A 23,453-nucleotide genomic window follows, 5' to 3' on the forward strand; every position below is an offset into this window, starting at 1 on the left:
GTTTCATAGGGATTGTATTGAATCTGTAGATTGCCTTAGGTAGTATAATCATTTTGACAATATTGCTTCTTCCAACCCAAGGACATGGTATATCTTTACATCTGTTTGTGTCATCTTCGATTTCTTTCATCAGTGTCTTATAGTTTTCAGAGTACAGGTCTTTTCCTTCCTTAGGTAGGTTTACTCCTAGGAATTTTAGTCTTTTCAGTGTGATGGTAAATGGGATTGTTTCCTTAATTTCTCTTTCTGATCGTTTGTTGTTAGTGTATAGGAATGCAAGAGATTTCTGTGTATTAATTTTGTATCCTGCAACTTTACCAAATTCATTGATGAACTCTAGAAATTTTCAGGTAGCATCTTTAGGATTTTCTATGTGTAGTATCATGTCATCTGAAAACAGTAACAGTTTTACGTGTTCTTTTCCAATTTGGATTCCTTTTATTTCTTTTTCTTCTCTGATTGCCATGGCTAGGTCTTCCGAGACTATGTTGAATAAAAGTGGCCAGAGTGGACATCCTTGTCTTGTTCCTAATCTTAGAGTAAATGCTTTCAGCTTTTCACCATTGAGGATGATGTTAGCTGTGGGTTTGTCATATATGGCCTTTATTATGTTGAGGTAGGTTCCCTCTATGCCCACTTTCTGGATTGTTTTTTTTTTTTTTTTTTTTTTTTTTTTATATATTTTTTTTTTTTTTTTTTTTTTTTTTTGCGGTACGTGGGCCTCTCACTGTTGTGGCCTCTCCCGTTGTGGAGCACAGGCTCCGGACGCGCAGGCTCAGCGGCCATGGCTCACGGGCCCAGCCGCTCCACGGCACGTGGGATCTTCCCAGACCGGAGCACGAACCTGTGTCCCCTGCATCGGCAGGCGGACTCTCAACCACTGCGCCACCAGGGAAGCCCTGGATTGTTTTTTAATCATAAATGGGTGTTGAATTTTGTCAAAAGCTTTTTCTGCATCTATTGAGAGGATCGTATGGTTATTATTCTTAAACTTGTTAATGTGGTGTATGATACTGAGTGATTTGTGGATAATGAAAAATACTTCCATCCATAGGATAAATCCCACTTGATCATGGTGTATGATCCTTTTAATGTATTGTTAAATTTGGTTTGCTAGTATTTTATTGAGGATTTTTGCATTTATGTTCATCAGTGATAATTGGCCTGTAACTTTCTTTTTTTGTGATATCTCTGTCTGGTTGTGGTATCAGGGTGATGGTGGCCTCATAGAATGAGTTTGGGAGTGTTCCTACCTCTGCAATTTTTTGGAATAATTTCAGAAGGATAGGTGTTAACTCTTGTCTTAATGTTTGATAGAATTCACCAGTGAAGCCATCTGGTTCTGGACTTCTGTTTGTTGGAAGTTTTTTAATCATAGTTTCAACTTCAGTACTTGTGATCAATCTGTTCATATTTTCTATTTATTCTTGGTTCAGTCTTGGAATATTGTAACTTTATAAGAATTTGTCCATTTCCTCTAGGTTGTCCATTTTATTAGTATATAATTGTTTGTAGTAGTTTCTTATGATCCTTTGTATTTCTGTGGTGTTAGTTCTAGCTTCTTTTTCATTTCTAATTTTATTGATTTGAGCCCTCTACTTTTCTTTCTTTATGAGTCTGCCTAAAGGTTTATCAATTTTGTTTATCTTTTCAAAGAACCAGCTTTTAGTTTCATTGATCTTTTCCATTGTTTTCTTCATCTCTTTTGCGTTTATTTCTGCCCTGATCTTTATGATTTCTTTTTTTGTACTAACTTTGGGTTTTGTTTGTTGTTCTTTCTCTAGTTGCTTTAGGTGTAAGGTTAGGTTGTTAATTTGAGATTTTTCTTATTTCCTGAGGTAAGATTGTATCTTGTAAACTTCCATCTTAGAACTGCTTTTGTTACATCCAACAGGTTTTGGATCATCAAGTTTTCGTTTTCATTTGTTTCTAGGTAATTTTTTATTTCCTCTGATTTTTTCATTGATCCATTGGTTGTTAGGTAACATATTGTTTAGGCTCCAAGTGTTTGTGTTACTTACAGTTTTTTTCCTTGTAGTTAATTTCTAATCTTATAGTGTTGTGGTTGAAAAAGATGCTTGATAAGATTTTGATTTTCTTAACATATACTGATTTTTGCTTTGTGGCCCAGCATGTGATCTGTCCTGGAGAATGTTCCATATGCACTTGAGAAGAATGTCTATTCTAATGCTTTTGCATGGAATATACTATAGATATCAACTAAGTTCATCTGGTCTAATGTGTCATTTAAGACCTGTGTTTCCTTATTTTCTGTCTGGATGATCTGTCCATTGATGTAAGTGGGGTGTTAAAGACCCCCCCCCCCATTATTGTGTTACTGTCAGTGTCTCCTTTTATGGCTGTTAGTGTTTGCCTTATATATTGAGATGCTCCTATGTTGGGTGCATATATATTTCAATTGTTATACCTTCTTCTTGGATTGATCCCTTGATCAGCACGTAGTGTCCTTTGTCATGTGTAACAGTCCTTATTTCAAAGTCTGTTTCTTCTGAGATGAGTATTGCTACTCCAGCTTTCTTTTGATTTCCATTTGCATGGAAATCATTTGCATTTTTCCATTTCCATTTGCATTTTTCCATTTCCTCACTTTCAGTCTGTATATGTCCCTAGATCTGAAGTGGGTCTCTTGTAGACAGCATATATACGGGTCTTGTTTTTGTATCTGTTCAGCCAGTCTGTGTCTTTTGGTTTGAACATTAAATTCGTTTATGTTTAAGGTAATTATCTATATGTATGTTCTTATTGCCATTTTGTTAATTGTTTTGGATTTGTTTTTCTAGGTCTTTTTTCTTCCCTTCCTCTTTTGTTCTCTGCTCTTGTGATTTGATGACTAACTTTAGTGTTGTGTTGGGATTGCTTTTTCTTTTGTGTGTGTGTGTATCTATTGTAGATTTTCAGTTTGCCGTTACCATGAGGTTTTGATATAGCCATATATATATATATATATATATATATCTCACACACAAGATTGTTTCAAGTTGCTGGTCTCTTGATTTCAAATGCATTTCCAATATATCCTGCATTTGTACTCTCCTCGTGATTGCTGGTTTTGATATCGTATTTGTATGTGGATGACTTCTTACCTTTACGTTTGCCTTTATCAGTGAGCTTTCCCATTCGTAATTTTCTCATTTCTAGTTGTGGCCTTTTCTGCCTAGAGAAGTTCCTTTAGCATGTGTCATAAAGCTGGTTTGGTGGTGCTGAATTCTCTTAGCTTTTGCTTGTCTGTAAAGCTTTTGATTTCTCCCTCGAATCTGAACGAGAGCCTTGCTGGGTAGAGTAATCTTGGTTATAGGTTTTTCCCTTTCATCACTTTAAATATATCATGCCACTCCCTTCTGGCCTGCAGAGTTTCTGCTGAAAAATCAGCTGATAACCTTATGGGGATTCCCTTGTATGTTACATGTTGCTTTTCCCTTGTTGCTTTTAGCATTTTCTCCTTGCTTTAATTTGTGTCAATTTGATTAATGTGTCTTGTTGTGTTCCTCCTTGGGTTTATCCTGTATGGGACTCTCTGTGCTTCCTGGACTTGGGTGACTGTTTCCTTTCCCATGTTAGGTAAGTTTTTGGCTATTATCTCTTCAAATATTTTCTCAGGCCCTTTCTCTCTCTCTTCTCCTTCTGGAACCCCTATAATGTGAATGTTGGTGTGTTTAATGTTGTTCCAGAGGTCTCTGAGAGTGTTCTTATTTCTATTCATTCTTTTTTTTAAATATGTTCTGTGACAGCGATCTCCACCAATCTGTCTTCCAGCTCATTTGTTCTTCTGCCTCATTTATTCTGCTAATTGATTCCTTCTAGAGTATTTTTCATTTCAGTTATTGTATTGTTCACCTCTGTTTGTTTGATTTTCAAATCTTCTAGCTCTTTTTAAAACATTTCTTGTATCTTCTCAGTCTGTGCCTCCATTCTTTTTCTGAGATCTTGGATCGTCTTTACTATCATTACTCTTAGTTCTTTTTCAGGCAGATTGTCTATCTCCACTTCACTTAGTCATTCTTCTGGGGTTTTATCTTGTTCCTTTGTCTGGAACATATTGCCCTGCCATTTCGTTTTATCTAACTTCCTGTGTTTGCAGTCTCCGTTTCTGAGGCTGCAGGTTTGTAGTTACTCTAGCTTCTGGTGTCCATACCCTGGTGGGTGAGGTTGGTCCAGGGGTTTGTTCAGGTTTCCTGGTGGGAGGGACTGGTGCCTGCCCACTGGTGGGTGAAGCTGGGTCTTTTCCCTCGGGCAAGGCCATGTCAAGGGGTGTGTTTAGAGGTGGCTGTGGGCTCAGGATGACTTTAGGCAGCCTGTCTGCTGATGGGTGGTGGTGTGTTCCCATCCTGTTGGTTGTTTGGTTTGAGGCATCCCAGCACTGGAGCCTGTAGGTTGTTAGGTGGGGCCAGGTCTCAGTGCCAAAATGGCGATCTCCAGGAGAGCTCACGCTGATGAATATTCCCCTGGGCCTCCACCACCGTCGTCCTTGTCCCCACAGTGAGCCACAGTCAACCCCCGCCTCCCCAGGAGTCCCTCCAAGACCCACAGGTAGGTCTGGCCCAGGCTACTGTGGAGTCACTGCTTTGCCCTGCATCCCAGTGCACATGAAACCTTGTGTGGACCCTCCAGGAGTGGAGTCTCTGTTTCCCCCAGTCCTGTGGAGCTCCTGCACTCTAGCCCTGCTGGCCTTCAAAGCCAAATGCTCTGGGGACTCCTCCTCCTGATGCCATACCCTCAGACTGGGGAGCCTGACATGGGGCTCAGAATTCTCAATCCTGTGGGAAAACCTCTGATATAATTGTTTTCCAGTTTGTGGATTATCCACTCGCTGGTTATTGGATTTGATTATATTGTGAAAGTGCCCCTCCTACCATCTTGTTGTGATTTCTTGTCTTTGAATATAGAATACCTTTTTTGGTTGGTTCCATTCTTTTTTATTGATGGTTGTTCAGAAGTTAGTTGTGATATTGGTGTTTTCATGAGATGAGGTGAGCTCAAGTCCTTCTACTCCACCATTTTGTCTCGAACATGTTTTGTTTTGCTGTTAAAATAAGGAAACCAACTCCTGTTGAGCCCAGAGCTCACTGTTTTTTGCTACATCTGGAGTGGCAGGTAAAATCCCTCTTGAATCCTGGATCCTTGTGCCATGGCTTTTTTTTTCCCCCTGACCTTTCAGAATTATTTGAAGCATTTCTTGGGAGTAAACTTTCTGAATCTTGTATAGGTAGCATCCTTCCCAGTCTCTTCTGGGAATGCCTCTTGCATCTTATTGATTTGAGTAGATATTAAGAGATCTCATTAATGGCTGAATGATGAATCCTTTACATTAGAGAAACTTCTAAATTGGTAAATTTTTAGAGAGTTCTCATTATTAACAGCTGTTTCATTGGTAACTATAGAAAAACAAATTAGAAGGTGGAAAAAATATTTAGTGGTTAACCTAAGAACTCCCTTAATTTAAAACAAACAAACAGAAAAACGGTTTGGGAAGCCTTATTTGTGGTCTCCACTTCCCCTCAATGAGTCTCACAGATGCTAATAAAAACAGTAGGATTATTAACAGGTTGATTAACAGAGAATAAGAAAAAACTGAAGGAAAGTCTAGAGACTTCCTCCCAACGAGGTGGAAATTTTAAAAGTACTTGTCCCAAATGGATAAAGAAGTCTTTAGATGGTTATTAAGAATTGGGATAAATTAAATGGACATCAGTGGTATTAAAACAAAGATTTGATACAACAATACCTAAGGTTGGATGACCCAAAGAGACCCTCTTTTTGGTTCCCAACGTTAAAGCAACTCCAAACGAGTTTGCTGTATTTCTCCCAGCTTATACATATACTTAAAAATGTTGGAAGAAAATTACTCTGAGATATTTGATGAACAATTACTTGCAGCAACAGTTAGTCCTAGTTAAAATCAAGTTAAAATATTGATGAATGGGCCTGAGTCCCTTGGCTCAACCCCTCACTGGGGACCCCAGAGCCTTTTATACAAAAACAGATAAATGGTCAGGAATAAAAAGAAAGGAAAGCTTCTAGGACTCCTTGTAACAGCAAGGCTTTTTTATTGTGTCCTAATTGAAACTAAAAGCTAAACGTGTAAGAGTTGATATAATTGAGATGAAAGTTTATAAAAATTGGTATATTTAAATATGCTTTATTGAAGATGGTTACATCTCTTTTGCCTAATTTTATTGTGGGATAAACAGTATATCTCACTGGGGAATGCTTCCCCTGCTTGGTACTATAAGACAGGGCATATGAATCTGTCTCTCAGGAAACATTAATTAAACATACTAAGGAAACCAATGGGGTTACCTGAGACTGTACAATATAAAGTAAAATCTGCAAGGTAATATTCAGGGGCTAATAAAAGAAAAAAACCACAACAGAAACTTTGCTCTGGGTCTAGCCTGTGCACTCAGAAAGCGGGACTTAGTTGAATGCTTTGTGCAAGCTTTTGAAGGCTTGATAAATGAAACTAAAATTCTAGAACATAGAACTCTTGAATTTCAGTTTAGTTGGAAATCTTCTCACTTATATGAAAAAAGCAAATGAAAGGAAATATAGTTGGGCAAATCAATCTTTTAATATCATTTAGGAGGCAGACCAGTTCTTTGGAGAATTAAAAGCAGCTATCTTTGTCTTGCAAATCTCTACAAATCAGAAGTTTAGATATAACCCACAATGACCTGAGACTGAGCCTTATCAGTTCAATCAGAAAGAACCTGAAGCCAAGGAGAGAAGAAGGGAAAAAGTGGCCTTTTAAAACTGGAACAACTGGAAAGGCTCCCTCACCTAGAATCTAAATCATATCCTCCTTAAGTGTTTATCAAGGACAAATAAAAATCTTACGTCTTTTCCACAAAGAGTAAAGCCCTAGTCATCTGAGCAAATAAATTTAACTTATTTCAACTATTATTTATAAACTAAGTTTATATTGTTTATAAACTTATTTTATATTGTAAGTTTATATCTAAGTTTATATTGTAACACCTGATTCATAACTAAGTGTTAAAGTGAAGCTATGAGATTTCTAATTATGTCTTTTTATGTCTGTGTATATTATACATATAACATATCTCTACCTCCAGAAAATATCAAAATTAAATTTATAGAAGAGCTTTGTTTGACTTGAAAGTAAGCACTTACAAATAAAATATTTCTAAATATAAAAGAAACTGGTCAGAATGAATTTGAGGGTCACATGATCTAAGAAATATCCAATATTAAGTTAATATCTGGTATTAAAGCTAGCTTAGGCTTGTTGGTTTATCAATATAGGTCTTTTATTGTACCTAGGTTAACTGAAGGTCAGTAAGGTCATGTTATTTCTGTTGGAGAGTTTGTCAGCAAGAAGAAAAAGTTAACTTGGTATATTTTCATAACTTGTAAAACAAAAGTAAATGAGGAGTTTTCAGGTGAACTCCTTAGGAATTATACTTGGGGTATGTCTGTCTAAAATAGTTTCTCCAGATTTCTGGTAACTTGAGTTTTGCTAAGTTAAATGATGGGAAATTATTGAATATCAAAGTCATTTCAAATAAGATAAAATACTGGAACATTAAATGCTAAGCAGGTCTAAAATTACCTACCTTTGTATCCTTATAAGAGGGAAAGAGGAAGGAAATTATGCTATGAGAAGATGTATGTTTCTGGAGGTTATGGATTTTTCCAATCAGGAAATGCTGGTATGACAGAGTTCACAATTACTTGCTGCTTGTCAGTTTTTCCTAGAGATTAAGGTTTTTAAGGGTTAAAGTGGTAATACGTAGTTAAAGCTACTAAAAGTGAGGGAAACATTTCAGTATGCAAGGAAAATAGGATGTGTGTCTTCAGTAAAAGAAGGTATGAGGCATGGAAATACCTTTTGTTAAGTGAAAAGAGTGATTTTTGTTCTAGAGCTTGTTCTTGATGGAAAAATACGGGACAAACGCATATGGATTCAGAAAGTCATGAAAGGTTTATGGAAAGGGAGCCCTGAAAAGTTGTTTTGTGCATGGTTAGGCTGAGATTAAATTTAATGAGGTAAATGGATTTTGTTAAGTGGGCTGGTGCAGGACTGGATTTGGTTCCTCTCTTTGTTAAGAGAACAAATTTTTCTTGGAATACTGCTTTTGTGTTCCTTTACCTTTAAGTGATTTGTATTTGCTTTTGAAATATTTTGTCACTTACGTTAAGTAAGTATTGTTAAAAAAAAAATAATAAGTATTGTTTCACAGTGACCTATGATCCTATTTGACCAAGTGTCTTGAAACCTTTTTGATATTTTTGACAGACTTCTCAAATATCAAATTTAATTGAAGTTCTTTTGACCTCCAGCTAACTCAGGGATGCCTCAGAGGAGCCCTGAGGCACCTTAGAGAAATGTTAAACTAATTAAGCTTATTTGGTGTGTTAAATTACTTGAAGCATTGTTAAATGATTGGAGACAAACCTTAGGTTATATTGTATGGGTAAATGTCATTAATATAGATATTCCAAAATTTATATGAAATTCCTAAAAATCTGATATGTCCTGTTATGTTATCAGTCATAATTCTATTTATTATCTCAAAATGTTGTATGTCACAAAAATACCCCAAGTTTCTTGTCAATTGCATTGTAATTAGATCTTTAGCAATACCATTTTAAATCTTTGTCATTTAAAAACAATCATTGTTTTACTCTGATTGTATAAAATATGAGGATCTTCAGGAAGATTCATAAAAAGGACTTTTTGATAAATTAAGGTTTCTGATAACTTTTATATCATACAACTGAACTGGGTAGGAAAGTTTAAAACTCTAATGAAAAAACCTGATGACTTCATCCAGATCAACAGGAATTAGTTACATGGGACTGAATGAACTGATACATAAGACAGTTTTATGACTCTCTGCTGAAATATACTGCCTTTTAATCTTTTCCAGAAAATCTTTCCTCTTATGCTAACTGTGACCTGCAACAAGTTGATAAAGTATACTTTTGTAAATGATTATGAAACATTTAGCTTTTTCTCTCTACCTGATTCTTCCAGAATTTGGCTTCTCCAGGTGGCTCCCCTGTGGACTTGATGGCTTATTGCAACCAGATTATAACTAGTTATGCTAATCATTGTTTTAATTTGCTCTCTTGTTGTTTTCAAATTATTTATACCTTGTGTCTCTCTCTGCTGTACTATGACCTTATTAATGTTACTAGCTATATTACTTATTCTATTTTATAGGATTGTTATCTCTTGCACTACCCAATGTATAACCAGGCCTCTGACAAAATTAATGATGGCTAAAAGTCTTGAGGTAGTTGATCATATATAACTCTACATAGAATAATTGTAATAGTGCATGCAACTCTAGATACGGGAAGAAGCAACAAAGGAAAACATTACCTGGATCATAATAGTCTAGTAAGACAGCTGATCCAGAGAATTTTAGAAGATCAATAGCCCTAATCCAAAAAATGAGCGGATTGAATAGCCTATCACACAATCTTCGCCTGATCTAGGAATGAGCCTTCCTAGCACTGTGGAACAAAATTGGTCATTAAATGCCTCCCAAACGGTGGTTGAATTTATGACCAAGAGGAAACGTTGTGGACATAGAATGTTACCAGCATTTCAGTAAACAAAGGATGCTGCAGCCACTGCAGCCACCAACTGTGCACCCTGAGGGGAATTCAGGATGGAGAAAAACAGGATACTGGCCCTAGATAGTTAAGGTGCATATCAAAGGAATAATTTCAATAAGCCCCGACTCTTGCATCTTCCCATACATGGAAAAGTGCTAAAATTCATTAACTTGAGATGTCTGGTTTTTCTCTAGCAGTAATCTTTTGATGTTCTGACTACCTGTTCTTGTTTGTTTTGTTTTGTTTGTATGGTTTTGTTTGCAAAACTCCTTTATATCCTGGCTCCTGTCTTAACCTCTTTGTAAATAATCCCTCAGAGCTATCTGAGAAGCTGTATCTTGGGCTTAAGTGCTCAGTAAGCCCACTGGATAAAACATAATGCTCAACTTTTAGGTTGAGCATTTTTTTTGGACACCTATCTGTTGAGCTCAGCCTATGAACGAGGTACTGTGGTAGATGGGGAATATAAAGGTGACAGTGCTTGGTTTTTGAGAAGGTCGGTTCACAGTGGAAGAGGCAGGACTGTAACTGTGTTGCAACCTGTGTTGTACCAGAGCTATATACCAGAGGGAGTGAATGGAGGGTTACTATTCCATATAGGCTGGTTAGGAAGAGCACCTCTGAAGAGGCAGAATGTGAGCAGGGCTGGAATGTTACGAGGGATACCTGGGGACAGAGCTCCAGGCAGAGGAAATGGCAAGTACAAATGCCCTCAAGTACAGATGCCCTTAGGTGGGAACCATTTTGCTTCTACAAAGGGAAGCAGAGAGGCCACTGCTGCCAGAGGGCAGTGAGTAAGGGTGACCCCCAAGGGGGAGGGGAGGTCTAAGGTGAAGAGGTTAGGAGCACATCACTACTGTCAAGTCTTGGGCTTTTACTCTAAGATGGGAAGTCCTGAAGGGTTTGGAGCTGAAGAGCCACATGTTTGAACTCGGGCTTTTCTTTTTTTTTTAACACCTTTATTAGAGTATAATTGCTTTACAATGGTGTGTTAGTTTCTGCTTTATAACAAGGTGAGTCAGCTATACATATACATATATCCCCGTATCTCCTCCCTCTTGCGTCTCCCTCCCTCCCACCCTCCCTATCCCACCCCTCTAGGTGGTCACAGAGCACCGAGCTGATCTCCCTGTGCTATGCGGCTGCTTCCCACTAGCTATCTATTTTACGTTTGGTAGTGTATATATGTCCATGCCACTCTCTCACTTTGTCACAGCTTACCCTTCCCCCTCCCCATGTCCTCAAGTCCATTCTCTACATCTGTGTCTTTATTACTGTCCTGCCTCTGGGTTCTTCAGAACCTTTTTTTTTTTTTTTTTTTAAGATTCCGTATATATGTGTTAGCATATGGTATTTGTTTTTCTCTTTCTGACTTACTTCACTCTGTATGACAGACTTTAGGTCCACCCACCTCACTACAAATAACTCAATTTCGTTTCTTTTTATGGCTGAGTAATATTCCATTGTATGTATGTGCCACATCTTCTGGATCCATTCATCTGTCGATGGACACTTAGGTTGATTCCATGTCCTGGCTATTGTAAATAGAGCTGCAGTGAAAATTGTGGTATGTGACTCTTTTTGAATTACGGTTTTCTCAGGGTATATGCCCAGTAGTGGGATTGCTGGGTCGTATGGTATGAACTCAGGCTTTTCAAGAACCACTGTGGCCTGCTGTGCAAGGGTGACAGTGGGAGACAGTTAAGAGGCACTGCAGACATCCAGGTGAGAGATGATGGTGGCCTGGGTTTTGGTGGCTGATGGAGGTGTGAGAAATGATCAGGTGTTTCATATGTTCTCATGAGATTTGCTGAAGGAATGGGAGTGGAGAGTGAGACCAAGGATTTAAGGATAACGCTGAGGTCTTCAGCCTGAGCGCCTTGAAGGAGAGTTGACATTTATGGAGGTGGGAAGACGAGGGGAGGAGCTGGCTGTGGGTGGGGGTGAGGCACAGCAGAGTTTGGCTGTGGACATATTCAGAGGCTGCCTGCCATGTTGTCCAAGTGGAGAAGTTGATCATGCAGTGAACATGCAGCTAGGACAGATGAGAGGCTGGCATCTGACGAAAAGAAGCCTCAAAAGCATAAAAGAGGTCTTGGGGGGCTTATAAAATAACCCTCCTGAAAAAGTGTCAAGGCTTTTAAACTTACATCATCACTGTTTTTATATCACTTATAAAGTTCTATGACTGTAAAAGGTGTGGCAATACCATGTTGCAGGAAGAGGCTATAGCTGGTCAGTGGTTTCTAAAGTGTGGGCCTGAGGCCAACAGCATTAAATCTCCTGTGAGCTTGTTAGAGATGCAGATTATTGGGCCTCACCAGACCAGACCTAGTGAATCATAAACCCGGGGCAAAGGGCCGGAACTGTTTTGACAACTTCTCCAGGAGATTGTTATGAAGGTTAAAGTTGAGTGAGCTAGATAAGAAGTTTAGCATTTCTAGATTTTAATCATTTAAAAAGAAACAACTTTTTTAAAGGTAAAATGTCTTTATTGTTTGAAGCATTAAAAAAGTAGATAAAAATTGGTATGACATTTCATTTCTTAGTCTTCTCAATGAGGTTATAAAAATACAGTGCCACTTAGTCTTATAAACTCTTGAATCTGTCTAGAAGTTCACACTTAGTATTATCTAAAAAGTCACTTAAAACACACGAGATGATAAAACAAAATCACCTCATAAATTGCTTTGAGAAATTTCTAAATATAGACTCCTAGATAAATAGGACTTTTTTCTTTTCCAAAGCATAGACAGTATTTTCCCCATGATATGCCTACAGGCATCATAAATGTGGACTGCCTTCTCCTACCTTCTGTTCTAGATATAGCTTAACAGAAATGCAAACTAAATTCAGTTTTTTTCAATTTAATCTCTTATTTTGTTTAAGATAAAATTCTTAATTTAAAACCAAGATCTCTTAGAATGCCTGGCTCATTTTCATTTTGTTTCAAATCACAATTCATTAAAAAGAAAATAGGAAGACGATGCAAATGTTCTTTATTCAGCTAAAAAATCACCCTAAACGTTTCTGAAGAATGTGAACATACATGTGTGAATATTTTTAAATATTGCTGTTGCATCGTTCTGGGTTTTGAGGATTCTGCACTAACTTAATCTTTGTAAACTGAGATCACAGGTTTGGATACAACCAAAATCATTCAGTGCATTCATCTACGGAAGCAGATTTGTACACTTTACATATTTCTAACTCTTCTTTTAGGTTGGTCAAAGAATAAACAATGTATACCATAAGTTAAATCGAAACCCCCTGCCGTATGTCCTGTATGTGCTGTTGCTAATTAAAATAAGTGTATTCTTGCTGTGGAAATTCTGCGGTTTGGGAGTTGTATGAGATCATCTTTTCAAGGCATAGGTAAAGAATTTTTTTTTTAACAGAAAGAAATACAAATCAGATCATTAATTCATTCTCTGCACACAAAATGCTGTTTTAGAGGTAAGTGAATTATTTCACCCCAAGGGTACTGTTTACACTAAAGAAGTACACCAGGTGTTTAAGGAATTGCCTGAACATGGTCAATTTGGAATAACAGTGAAATACAGAGATTTGACTACTTTACTGGCAGGATTTGGACTATTAATGAAAACTGACATTTAAAATAATATGGGGGAAAATACAGAGCCACTTGAACGTGTATCACTTTATTACTGCAATCATAAATGGTAATGATTTGAATTAGTCCTCGGCATTGATTTGTGTGTTTAAATTAGTCCTTAATTATGCCTTTTCTGCCTTCTGTTCACCCTTTTAAGAAATGCCATGATAATTAGCACATGGTTGTGTTGCATAAAGCATCTTGTACTACCTTCCTGAGTACGTGTACATGTGTTCATTTCTCGTGCCTCTGCTCATATCTTTCTATTCAACTTTTCTGTTGGATAGCATTGAAAAGCCTTTGCTGATTTTCAAGGCAGTCTTTCAGCTTATCCTCTGTCAAAGTCAGTCGCTGCTCCAGGATTGAAACAGTCTGCAAAAAAGGGGGACAAAATAATCAATGCCTGGTGACCTGGTGGTGAGGATGATGATGATAATCTCAGCATTGATCTTTTTCAGAACTGGAATGCCACCCTTTTGCCAGGAGGTTGGCTCAGAAATGAACCCCAGAACTTGCCCCGCTTCTGTGCCCTAACACAAGGCAAAGCACTGTCAAGCAGTTTGAGGAAAAGAAAAAAAAAGGAACCATTTGAGGAAGATGGAGTAAATGATCAAGCCTCTGTAGGCAATTCTGAAGTCTGATCTTCTAAAGCATTGCTGCCAGAGAAGAGGCCACAGGAGGCATGTTAGGTAGTGTCACAGGTGACATGGAATGTGGGAGGTGGGGATGGAATGCCACATAACCCCACCGCTACTTAAATGGCATCACTGGTCCTTCCGTCACAATCAATCCATGACGGACCATACCTATATTACCCTAGACGGCTGGATACCTAGCTTACTTTGAAAATATAGTGACTGCTACCCCTTTCTGCACCCAGAAGATGACAGCAACTCATAGGGTTGTTAGGAAGACTGACTAAATGAAATACCGCATGTAAAATGCTTAAGCTGGTGCCTGCCACACAGGACTTCGTGAATCTTAGATATTCTAACTCCTTCAGCTCGTGAGTATGTAACTACACACACGCGTGCAACTACTTGTAAATCTAATTGTGATAAACTACTTCATCTTCAGTCTTTTATCTATCTTTTAAAAAAAACTATACGATAAAATAGATTCAGGAAGTTGCACAAAAAACATGTGGCACTTAATGAACTCTCACGAGAAAAGCACCCTTATGACCAACACCCAGGTCAAGAACTAGAACTCTGCCAGCCACCCCAGAGCGCCTTGCGTGCACCTTCCCCCATAACAGCCCCTATTCTGACCATTATAATAATCACTTTTCTGCGGGTCTTTATGGTTTTATCTTTCAAGTGTACATCCCTAGACACTATAACTATATCTTACCCATTTTCAAGATTTGATGTCATTTAAAGTCTTTTAATCTACAGATCCCTACTCTCTCCATTTATTTTCTTTATAATTTGTCTTTGGACAGGTTCAGGCCATTTGACCTGCAGTGCCTCTACCAGTCTGGATTTTAGGGACTGCGTACTCTGGGTACAGTTTAATCTGTTCTTCTACCCTCTGTATTTTATGTAAATTGGAAGCTGGATTCAAAGGCTTGGTAAGACTCAGGTTAGATCCCTCGGTAAGACTATTCTTTCTTTTGAGGGCACAATAATAACATTTGCTTCTTTTTCTGTGTTGTCAGTAGCTACTTAATGTCTAGATCTATCGATTCTTAGAGATTGCCAGTGATATTCTAATTCCATCATTTAAAAAATGTATTAGTTGGGATAATTTATACAAGACACTTCTCTCATATATTATTTGGTTACCTGGTAGTACAGTTCATATAGGAAAAGCAGCATAATAAATGCTTGGTTACAATTGATTCCCTACCAGCCTCTGAAGGCAATCAATCAGTTTAAAAAAAAAAACTAATAGTTTTTGCTCTCATATTCCATACTATAGATCATGATTCATTGAAATTAATGGCAATGCTGATAATACTTTCTACTATTTCTTGAGTGCCTACTATGTGCCAAGCATTTTGCCTGATACTTATCACAATGTAAGATGCAAAAGCTTTTGATATGTGTATCATCAACACCTTTAACCCTGGTTAACTCCACTCACCTACCAACCATCTTAAAAGTTATAATGAGAAAGTGATACTACAATCTGTACTGAATTATAAGCACTGCCACTGGGTTAGGAGATGTTCAGTCATCTGTAATTAAAGTGAATCTGAATGTGTTTATTTTACTTGTTATTTGCCCACAGATTCACACTGTTCCCATTTTGCAAGTGTGCTGTGCCTGCTTTTAACTTTTCATATTTGAAGGAAAGTCAGTCCTTAAAAATTAAAAGTAAAAAATTACAGATTTTCAATAAAGTTTAAAGGGATCCATTTTAACCTTAAATCAGGAAAAAAGAAGGCAAAATGAGTCACGAAGCTGACAGAGTAGAAGATGGAAAGACCCTAAAGAGGACTTGCCACCCAATGTGACAGTGCAGGTGAGGAAGCCAGGGCCCTGGGAAACAGGCCAACCAAAACTAAAGCTGGCATGAAGCTGGGAGAAAAACTGCCTTTTAAAGGAAAGTCCGATAAACACAGTCACCTCTAGCACAATACTGCAAAGCAAAAATTGATGATTTTCCTATTATTTTCATTGAACAGATCTTACGACTCCAAGGTCGTTCTCACAATTTGTCATGACCCACATCCACATCCTTTAACTCCAAGGCCCTGAGATGTTATCTAAAGGGTAAAATTTTTAATTACTGGCTCTTAACCCAAAATGGAACCTTAAAAGTCCGATGCCAGGGCCTTGAATTCTCTGGAGATGAGAACTGGACGTCTGGATGATTTTAACTGCCCTGGCGATTAGAATGTACAGCCAGGGTTGAGAATAAGAATTAGATGATTTCTATGCGTGAGCAATTTCAACTTGAAATATTTATTCTGCAAAAGTAACTGACGTCTTCTCTAGTTCACATTAGAGCCTCTTTCTGTATAATTCAGGACAGTGTCTGCTCTGGATCCTCATTCTGTTTATCAAAGAGGAACAATAAGAATTCTTCAAAGGAAACACTGAGCAGAGCTGGAAGGGCAACCTCTGATGTATCCATCTTAATACACTGCTTCCATTAAATGACATCTGTATTTCCTGACCAAGAGTTGGAAGACCTTTGATATATTAAGATCCCTTCTTGCAAAAGTATATTGGCATCAAAGGACTGGGTAATATTCTAAAAGGGGAATGTGGAAACCTCACCTCCAGAAGAACAGAGCATCAACGTAAGGAGCTTTGGAATGAGGGAAGTTAAACATTGGACAGAGAGAACTTCTTCAGAGTGAAAAACTAAAGCAATGCCAAAATTTCATTCTAACCGAAATGATTAATCCCAATACATTTTTCTTATTGCCCTAAATATTTCTTTGATAATGTCCAAATCTGAATACATGGCATCAGAAATTCTTACGGCAAAACATTACTGTCCAGAATCAAATAATACATTTGTAGCATGAAGTACATGGTCTCCTCTATTCACTTGTGGGCCTCAGATGCTAGATAGAGTACAGTGTGTGTGTGCAAACATGCATACGTGTATATGTGTGCATGGGCTCTGACTTTGCCTCCATAAGGTTTAGAGCGGCTCAGCACAGCAGGCGCTGCTATATTAACTACCACCTTTGAGCTTGCCTTGCTAAGAAAGAAAAACTTCTTACGACCAAGTGAAAAGTGCGCCAACCCACCTGTGTCAAAACATTGAGCTGTTCCATGATATGCTCTAGCGCGTCGGTCACAGCGAGTGGTATGCTTCGCTGATTCTCAGAAGGGAGGTCACTCATTTCTTCTGTTTTCTTTTTCAAGGTTGTAGGTGAACATTCTGATGACATTAAAGAAGGGTTCAAGAAATATCCGCAGATCTCTTCACCCCTGTCTGGTAGAGTATGAACAGTGGTTTCCGTCGTCTTTGACACCATAGAAAAGATAGGAAGAGTTATATTTTCCAAACTTTAAAATGATATATATTAAAGTTTTCAACATTCCTCTTTTAAAAGCCCAGCTTTCGTTTAATTGTTCATCTTCAACTACAGCAAATTATGGAAATTACAATTATAAGAAGGAAAAAAAGGCTAAAAAAGGATGGATGAAATTCACAATTTTCCTTGATTTTTTTTTTTCAATAAAATTGTATGTATCTGTCTGAAAGATCAGGTGTTCTACCATTAAAAAGGTGGTTACATGCTAATTCTTGATTTTTAAAAAGTCACATCCATTAAGGTGAGTATTATTTGATTTCTAGGGGGAGGAGACAAGATGGCAGAGTGGAAGGACTTGAGCTTACCTCCCCTCATGAAAACACCAAAATCACAGCTAACTGCTGAACAACAATCGAAAAAAAGATGAGAACCTACCAAAAAGATACTCTACAGCCAAAGACAAAGAAGAAGCCACACAAGACAGTAGGAAGGGTGCATTCACAGTATAATCAAATCCCATACCACTAGGTGGGTGACCCACAAACTGGAAAATAATTATATCACAGAGGTTTTCCCACAGGAGGCAGAGTTCTGAGCCCCATCTCAGGCCCTCCCCCAGCCAGGGGGACTGGCATCAGGAGGAAGAGGAGCCCCCAGAACATTTGGCTTTGAAGGCCAGCAGGGCTAGAGTGCAGGAGCTCCACAGGACTGGGGGAAACAGAGACTCCACTCCTGGAGGGCCCACGCAAGGTTTCATGTGCACTGAGATACAGGGCAAAGCAGTGACTCCACAGGAGCCTGGGCCAGACCTACCTGTGGGTCTTGGAGGGACTCCTGGGGAGGCGGGGGTTGACTGTGGCTCACTGTGGGGACAAGGACGACGGTGGTGGAGGCCCCAGGGAATATTCATCTGCGTGAGCTCTACTGGAGGTCACCATTTTGGCACTGAGACCTGGCCCCACCCAACAACCTGCAGGCTCCAGTGCTAGGATGCCACAGGCCAAACAACCAACAGGGTGGGAACACACCACCACCCATCAGCAGACAGGCTGCCTAAAGTCATCCTGAGCCCACAGCCATCTCTAAACACACCCCTTGACATGGCCTTGCCCACCAGTGGGAAAAGACCCAGCTCCACCCATCAGTGGGCAGGCACCAGTCCCTCCCACCAGGAAACCTGCACAGCCCCCGGGACCAACCTCACCCACCAGGGTGCAGACACCAGAAGGTAGAGGAACTACAAACCTGCAGCCTCAGAAACGGAGACTACAAACACAGGAGTTAGATAAAACGAAATGGCAGGGAAATATGTTCCAGACAAAGGAACAAGGTAAAACCCCAGAAGAATGACTAAGTGAAGTGGAGATAGACAATCTTCCTGAAAAAAAAGAGTAATGATAGTAAAGACGATCCAAGATCCCACAAAAAGAATGAAGGCACAAGAAATGTTTCAAAAAGAGCTACAGAAGATGTAAAAATGAAAGAGGTGAACAATACAATAACTGAAATGAAAAATACTCTAGAAGGAATCAATTAGCAGAATAAATGAGGCAGAAGAACAAGTGAGCTGGAAGATATTGCTGGAGATCACTGTCATGGAACATATTAAAGAAAAAAGAATGAATAGGAATAAGGACACTCTCAGAGACCTCTGGAACAACATTAAACACACCAACATTCACATTATACGGGTCCCAGAAGGAGAAGAGAGAGAAAGGGCCTGAGAAAATATTTGAAGAGATAATAGCCCAAAACTTACCTAACATGGGAAAGGAAACAGTCACCCAAGTCCAGGAAACACAGAGAGTCCCGTACAGGATAAACCCAAGGAGGAACACAACAAGACACACATTAATCAAACTGACAAAAATTCAAGGCAAGGAGAAAATACTACAAGCAACAAGGGAAAAGCAACATGTAACATACAAGGGAATCCCCATAAGGTTATCAGCTGACTTTTCAGCAGAAACTCTGCAGGCCAGAAGGGAGTGGCATGATATATTTAAAGTGATGAAAGGGAAAAACCTACAACCAAGAATACTCTACCCAGCAAGGCTCTGGTTCAGATTCGAGGGAGAAGTCAAAAGCTTTACAGACAAGCAAAAGCTAAGAGAATTCAGCACCACCAAACCAGCTTTATGACACATGCTAAAGGAACTTCTCTAGGCAGAAAAGAAAAGGCCACAACTAGAAACGAGAAAATTACGAATGGGAAAGCTCCTCACTGATAAAGGCAAACGTAAAGGTAAGAAGTCATCCACATACAAATATGATATCAAAACCAGCAATCACGAGGAGAATACAAATGCAGGATATATTGGAAATGCATTTGAAATTAAGAGACCAGCAACTTGAAACAATCTTGTGTGTGAGATATATATATATATATATATACACACACACACACACACACACACACACCTATATCAAAACCTCACACCTATATCAAAACCTCACGGTAACTGCAAACTGCAAATCTACAATAGATACACACACACACACAAAAGAAAAAGCAATCCCAACACAATATAAAGTTAGTCATCAAATCACAAGAAGAGAAGAGGAAGTGAAGAAAAAAGACCTAGAAAACCAAATCCAAAACAATTAACAAAATGGCAATAAATACATATAATTACCTTAAACATAAAGGAATTTAAGGTTCAAACCAAAAGACACAGACTGGCTGAACAGATACAAAAACAAGATCCGTATATATGCTGTCTACAAGAGACCCACTTCAGATCTAGGGACACATACAGACTGAAAGTGAGCAAATGGAAAAAGGTATTCCATGCAAACGGAAATCAAAAGAAAGCTGGAGTAGCAATACTCATATCAGAAGAAACAGACTTTAAAATAAAGACTGTTACAAGAGACAAGGGCAGTACATGATGATCAAGGGATCAATCTGAGAAGAAGGTATAACAATTGAAATATATATGCACCCAACATAGGAGCATCTCAATATATAAGGCAAACACTAACAGCCATAAAAAGAGAAACTGACAGTAACACAGTAATGGGGGTGGGGTGGGTCTTTAACACCCCACTTACATCAATGGACAGATCCAGACAGATCAATAGGGAAACACAGGCCTTAAATGACATGTTAGACCAGATAGACTTAATTGATATTTATAGTGCATTCCATTCAAAAGCAGCAGAATAGACATTCTTCTCAAGTGCACATGGAACATTCTCCAGGATAGATTACATGCTGGGCCACAAAGCAAACCTTGGTATATTTAAGAAAATGGAAGTCATATCAAGGATCTTTTTTGACCACAACGCTATGAGATTAGAAATCAACTACAAGGAAAAAAACTAAAAAACACAAACACGTGGAGGCTAAACAATATGCTACTAAACAACCAATGGATCACTGAGGAAATCAATAAATACCTAAAGACAAATGAAAACGAAAGCACGATGTTCCAAAACCTGTGGGATGCAGCAAAAGCAGAGAAATTTACAGTGATACAGTCTTACCTCAGGAAACAAGAAAAATCTCAAATAAACCTAATCTTACACCTAAAGCAACTAGAGAAAGAACAACAGACAAAACCCAAAGTTAGTACAAGGAAAGAAATAAAGATCAGAGGAGAAATAAAACAATAGAGACAAAACAACAGAAAAGATCAATGAAACTAAAAGCTGGTTCTTTGAAAAGATAAATAAAATTGATAAACCTTCAGCCAGACTCATAAGGAAAAAAAAGGAGACCTCAAATCAATAAAATTCGAAATGAAAAAGAAGTTACAACAGACACCACAGAAATACAAAGGATCATAAGAGACTACTACAAGCAACTCTATACCAATAAAGTGGGCAACCTAGAAGAAATGGAAAAATCCTTGGGTATAATATTCTAAGACTGAACCAGAAAGAAATAGAAAATATAAACAGACCAATCACAAGTACTGAAATTGAAACTGTGATTAAAAATCTTCCAACAAAGAAAAGTCCAGAATCAGATGGCTTCACAGGTGAATTCTATCAAACATTTAGAGAAGAGTTAATACCTGTCTTTCTGAAACTATTCTAAAAAACTGAACAGTATAGAGGTTCCTTAAAAAACTAAAAACAGGGCTTCCCTGGTGGTGCAGTGGTTGAGAGTCCGCCTGCCAATGCAGGGGACATGGGTTCGTGCCCCGGTCCAGGAAGACCCCACATGCAGAGCGGCTGGGCCCATGAGCCATGGCCGCTGAACCTGCACGTCTGGAGCCTGTGCTCCGCAACGGGAGAGGCCACAACAGTGAGAGGCCCGCTTACCGCAAAACAAACAAACAAACAAACAAAACAACTAAAAACAGAACTGCCATATGACCCAGCAATCCTACTCCTGGGCATATACCCTGAGAAAACCATAACTCAGAAAGAGTCATGCACCCCCAATGTTCATTGCAGCACTATTTACAATAGCCAGGACACGGAAGCAACCTAAATGCCCGTTGACAGATGAATGGGTAAAGAAGATGTGGTACAGAACATGTGGTACATATATACAATGAGATATTACTCAGACATAAAAAAGAATGAAATAATGCTATTTGCAGCAACATGGATGTACCTAAAGATTATCATACTAAGTGAAGTAAGTCAGACAGAGAAGGGTAAATATGAGATATCACTTATATGTGGAATCTGAAAGGATGATACAAATGAACTTAATTACAAAAGAGAAACAGACTCACAGACTTTGAAGACAAACTTATGGTTACCAAAGGGGACAGGTCAGGGGGAGGGATAAATTAGGAGTTTTGGATTAACATCTACACACTACTATATATAAAATAGATAATCAACAAGGACCTACTTATAGCACAGGGAATTCTCAATATTCTGTAAAAACGTATATGGGAAAAGAATCTGAAAAAGAATGGAGAGATATATATATATATATGTGTGTGTGTGTGTGTATATATATATATATGTATAGCTGAATCACTTTGCTGTACACCTGAAACTAACACAACATTGTAAATCAATTATACCCCAATATAAAATAAAAAACTATTACTTTAAAAAATGAAAATAATAAGCGTTGGTGGAGAAATTGGAACCCTCATGCATTGCTGTGGGAATATAAAATGGTCACCTGATGTGGAAAACAGTTTGGCTATTCCTCGAAAGGTTACAACACAGAATTAGCATACAATCTAGCAATTCCACTCCTGAGTATATATCCACAAGAACTGAAAGCAAGGACTTGAACAGATACTTGTACACCAATATTCATAGTGGCATTAGTCACAATAGTCAAAAGATAAAAACAACCCAGTACCAATCAACAAATAAATGTATAAACAAAATGTGGTACACACATACAATTGAATATTATTTAACCATAAAAATAAATAGAATTCTACTACATGCTACAACATGGATGAACCTTGAAAACATACTAAGTGAAAACAAACAAGACACAAAATACCATATGATTCCATTAGTATGAGGTACCTGGAATAGGCAAATTCAGAGAGAGTATAGGTTACCACGAGCTGGAGGGGAGAAGAAACATGGAGCTTATGTACCCATTGCTTAATGAGGACAGAGTTTCTGTTTGAAATGATGACAAAGATCTCAAAATAGTGGTGATGGGTACATAACATCGTGAATACTTAACGCCAGGGAACTGTACACTTAAAAATGGTTAAAATGGTCAATTTTACAATTGTATATTTTACCACAATAAAACAAATAAGCCCTCCGAACATATAGCAATAAAAATGTAAAAATAAAATTAAGAAAACAACTCAGTCTTCATGAGCATCAAAAAGAATAAAATGTTTAGGAATAAATTTAACAAAAACAGTGCAAGGCTTATATACCAAAAACTACAAATAAACCATCAATGAAAGAAATTAAAGACCTAAATAAATGAAAAGACATTCCATACCCCATGTTCATGGAACGTAAGACTTAATATTGTTAAGATGGCAATATTCCCCAAATTGATATATACAGGTTCAATACAATCCCCATCAAAATCCCAGCTGCCTGTTTAAAAGAAATTGACATGCTGGTCTTAAAAGGCATATAGAAATGCAAGGAACCCAGAATAGCCAAAAGAATATTGAAGGACACAGTTCAAGACTCACATTTCCCAGTTTCAAAATTCACTACAAAACTACAGTAATCAAGACAGCATGGGACTGGTATAAGGACAGACATATAGATCAATGGAATAGATAGACCTTTCCATATACGGTCAATTGATTTTTGACAAGGTTGCCAAGATAATTTAATGGAAAATAATAGTCTTTTTCAAGAAACTGTGCTGGA

At 38.1% G+C, this 23,453-nt stretch overlaps 1 protein-coding gene across 2 annotated transcripts in view; it reads right to left on the reverse strand.

The window, feature by feature from the left end:
• Nucleotides 1-12,094: 12,094 nt before the first annotated feature.
• POC1B (POC1 centriolar protein B) overlaps nt 12,095-23,453 on the reverse strand; it is a 107,420-nt gene continuing 96,061 nt past the window's right edge. For both annotated transcript variants that reach the window (XM_060025341.1, XM_060025340.1), the window contains 2 exons: nt 16,938-17,156; nt 12,095-13,597 (listed from right to left, as the gene is read on the reverse strand). In XM_060025341.1, coding sequence (XP_059881324.1) covers nt 13,493-13,597; nt 16,938-17,156 — 324 coding nt within the window. In that variant the 3' untranslated portion in view covers nt 12,095-13,492. The remainder of the gene's footprint in view (nt 13,598-16,937; nt 17,157-23,453) is intronic.

The sequence above is a fragment of the Delphinus delphis genome, chromosome 11, assembly GCF_949987515.2.
Source record: "Delphinus delphis chromosome 11, mDelDel1.2, whole genome shotgun sequence".
Lineage (NCBI taxonomy): Eukaryota > Metazoa > Chordata > Mammalia > Artiodactyla > Delphinidae > Delphinus > Delphinus delphis.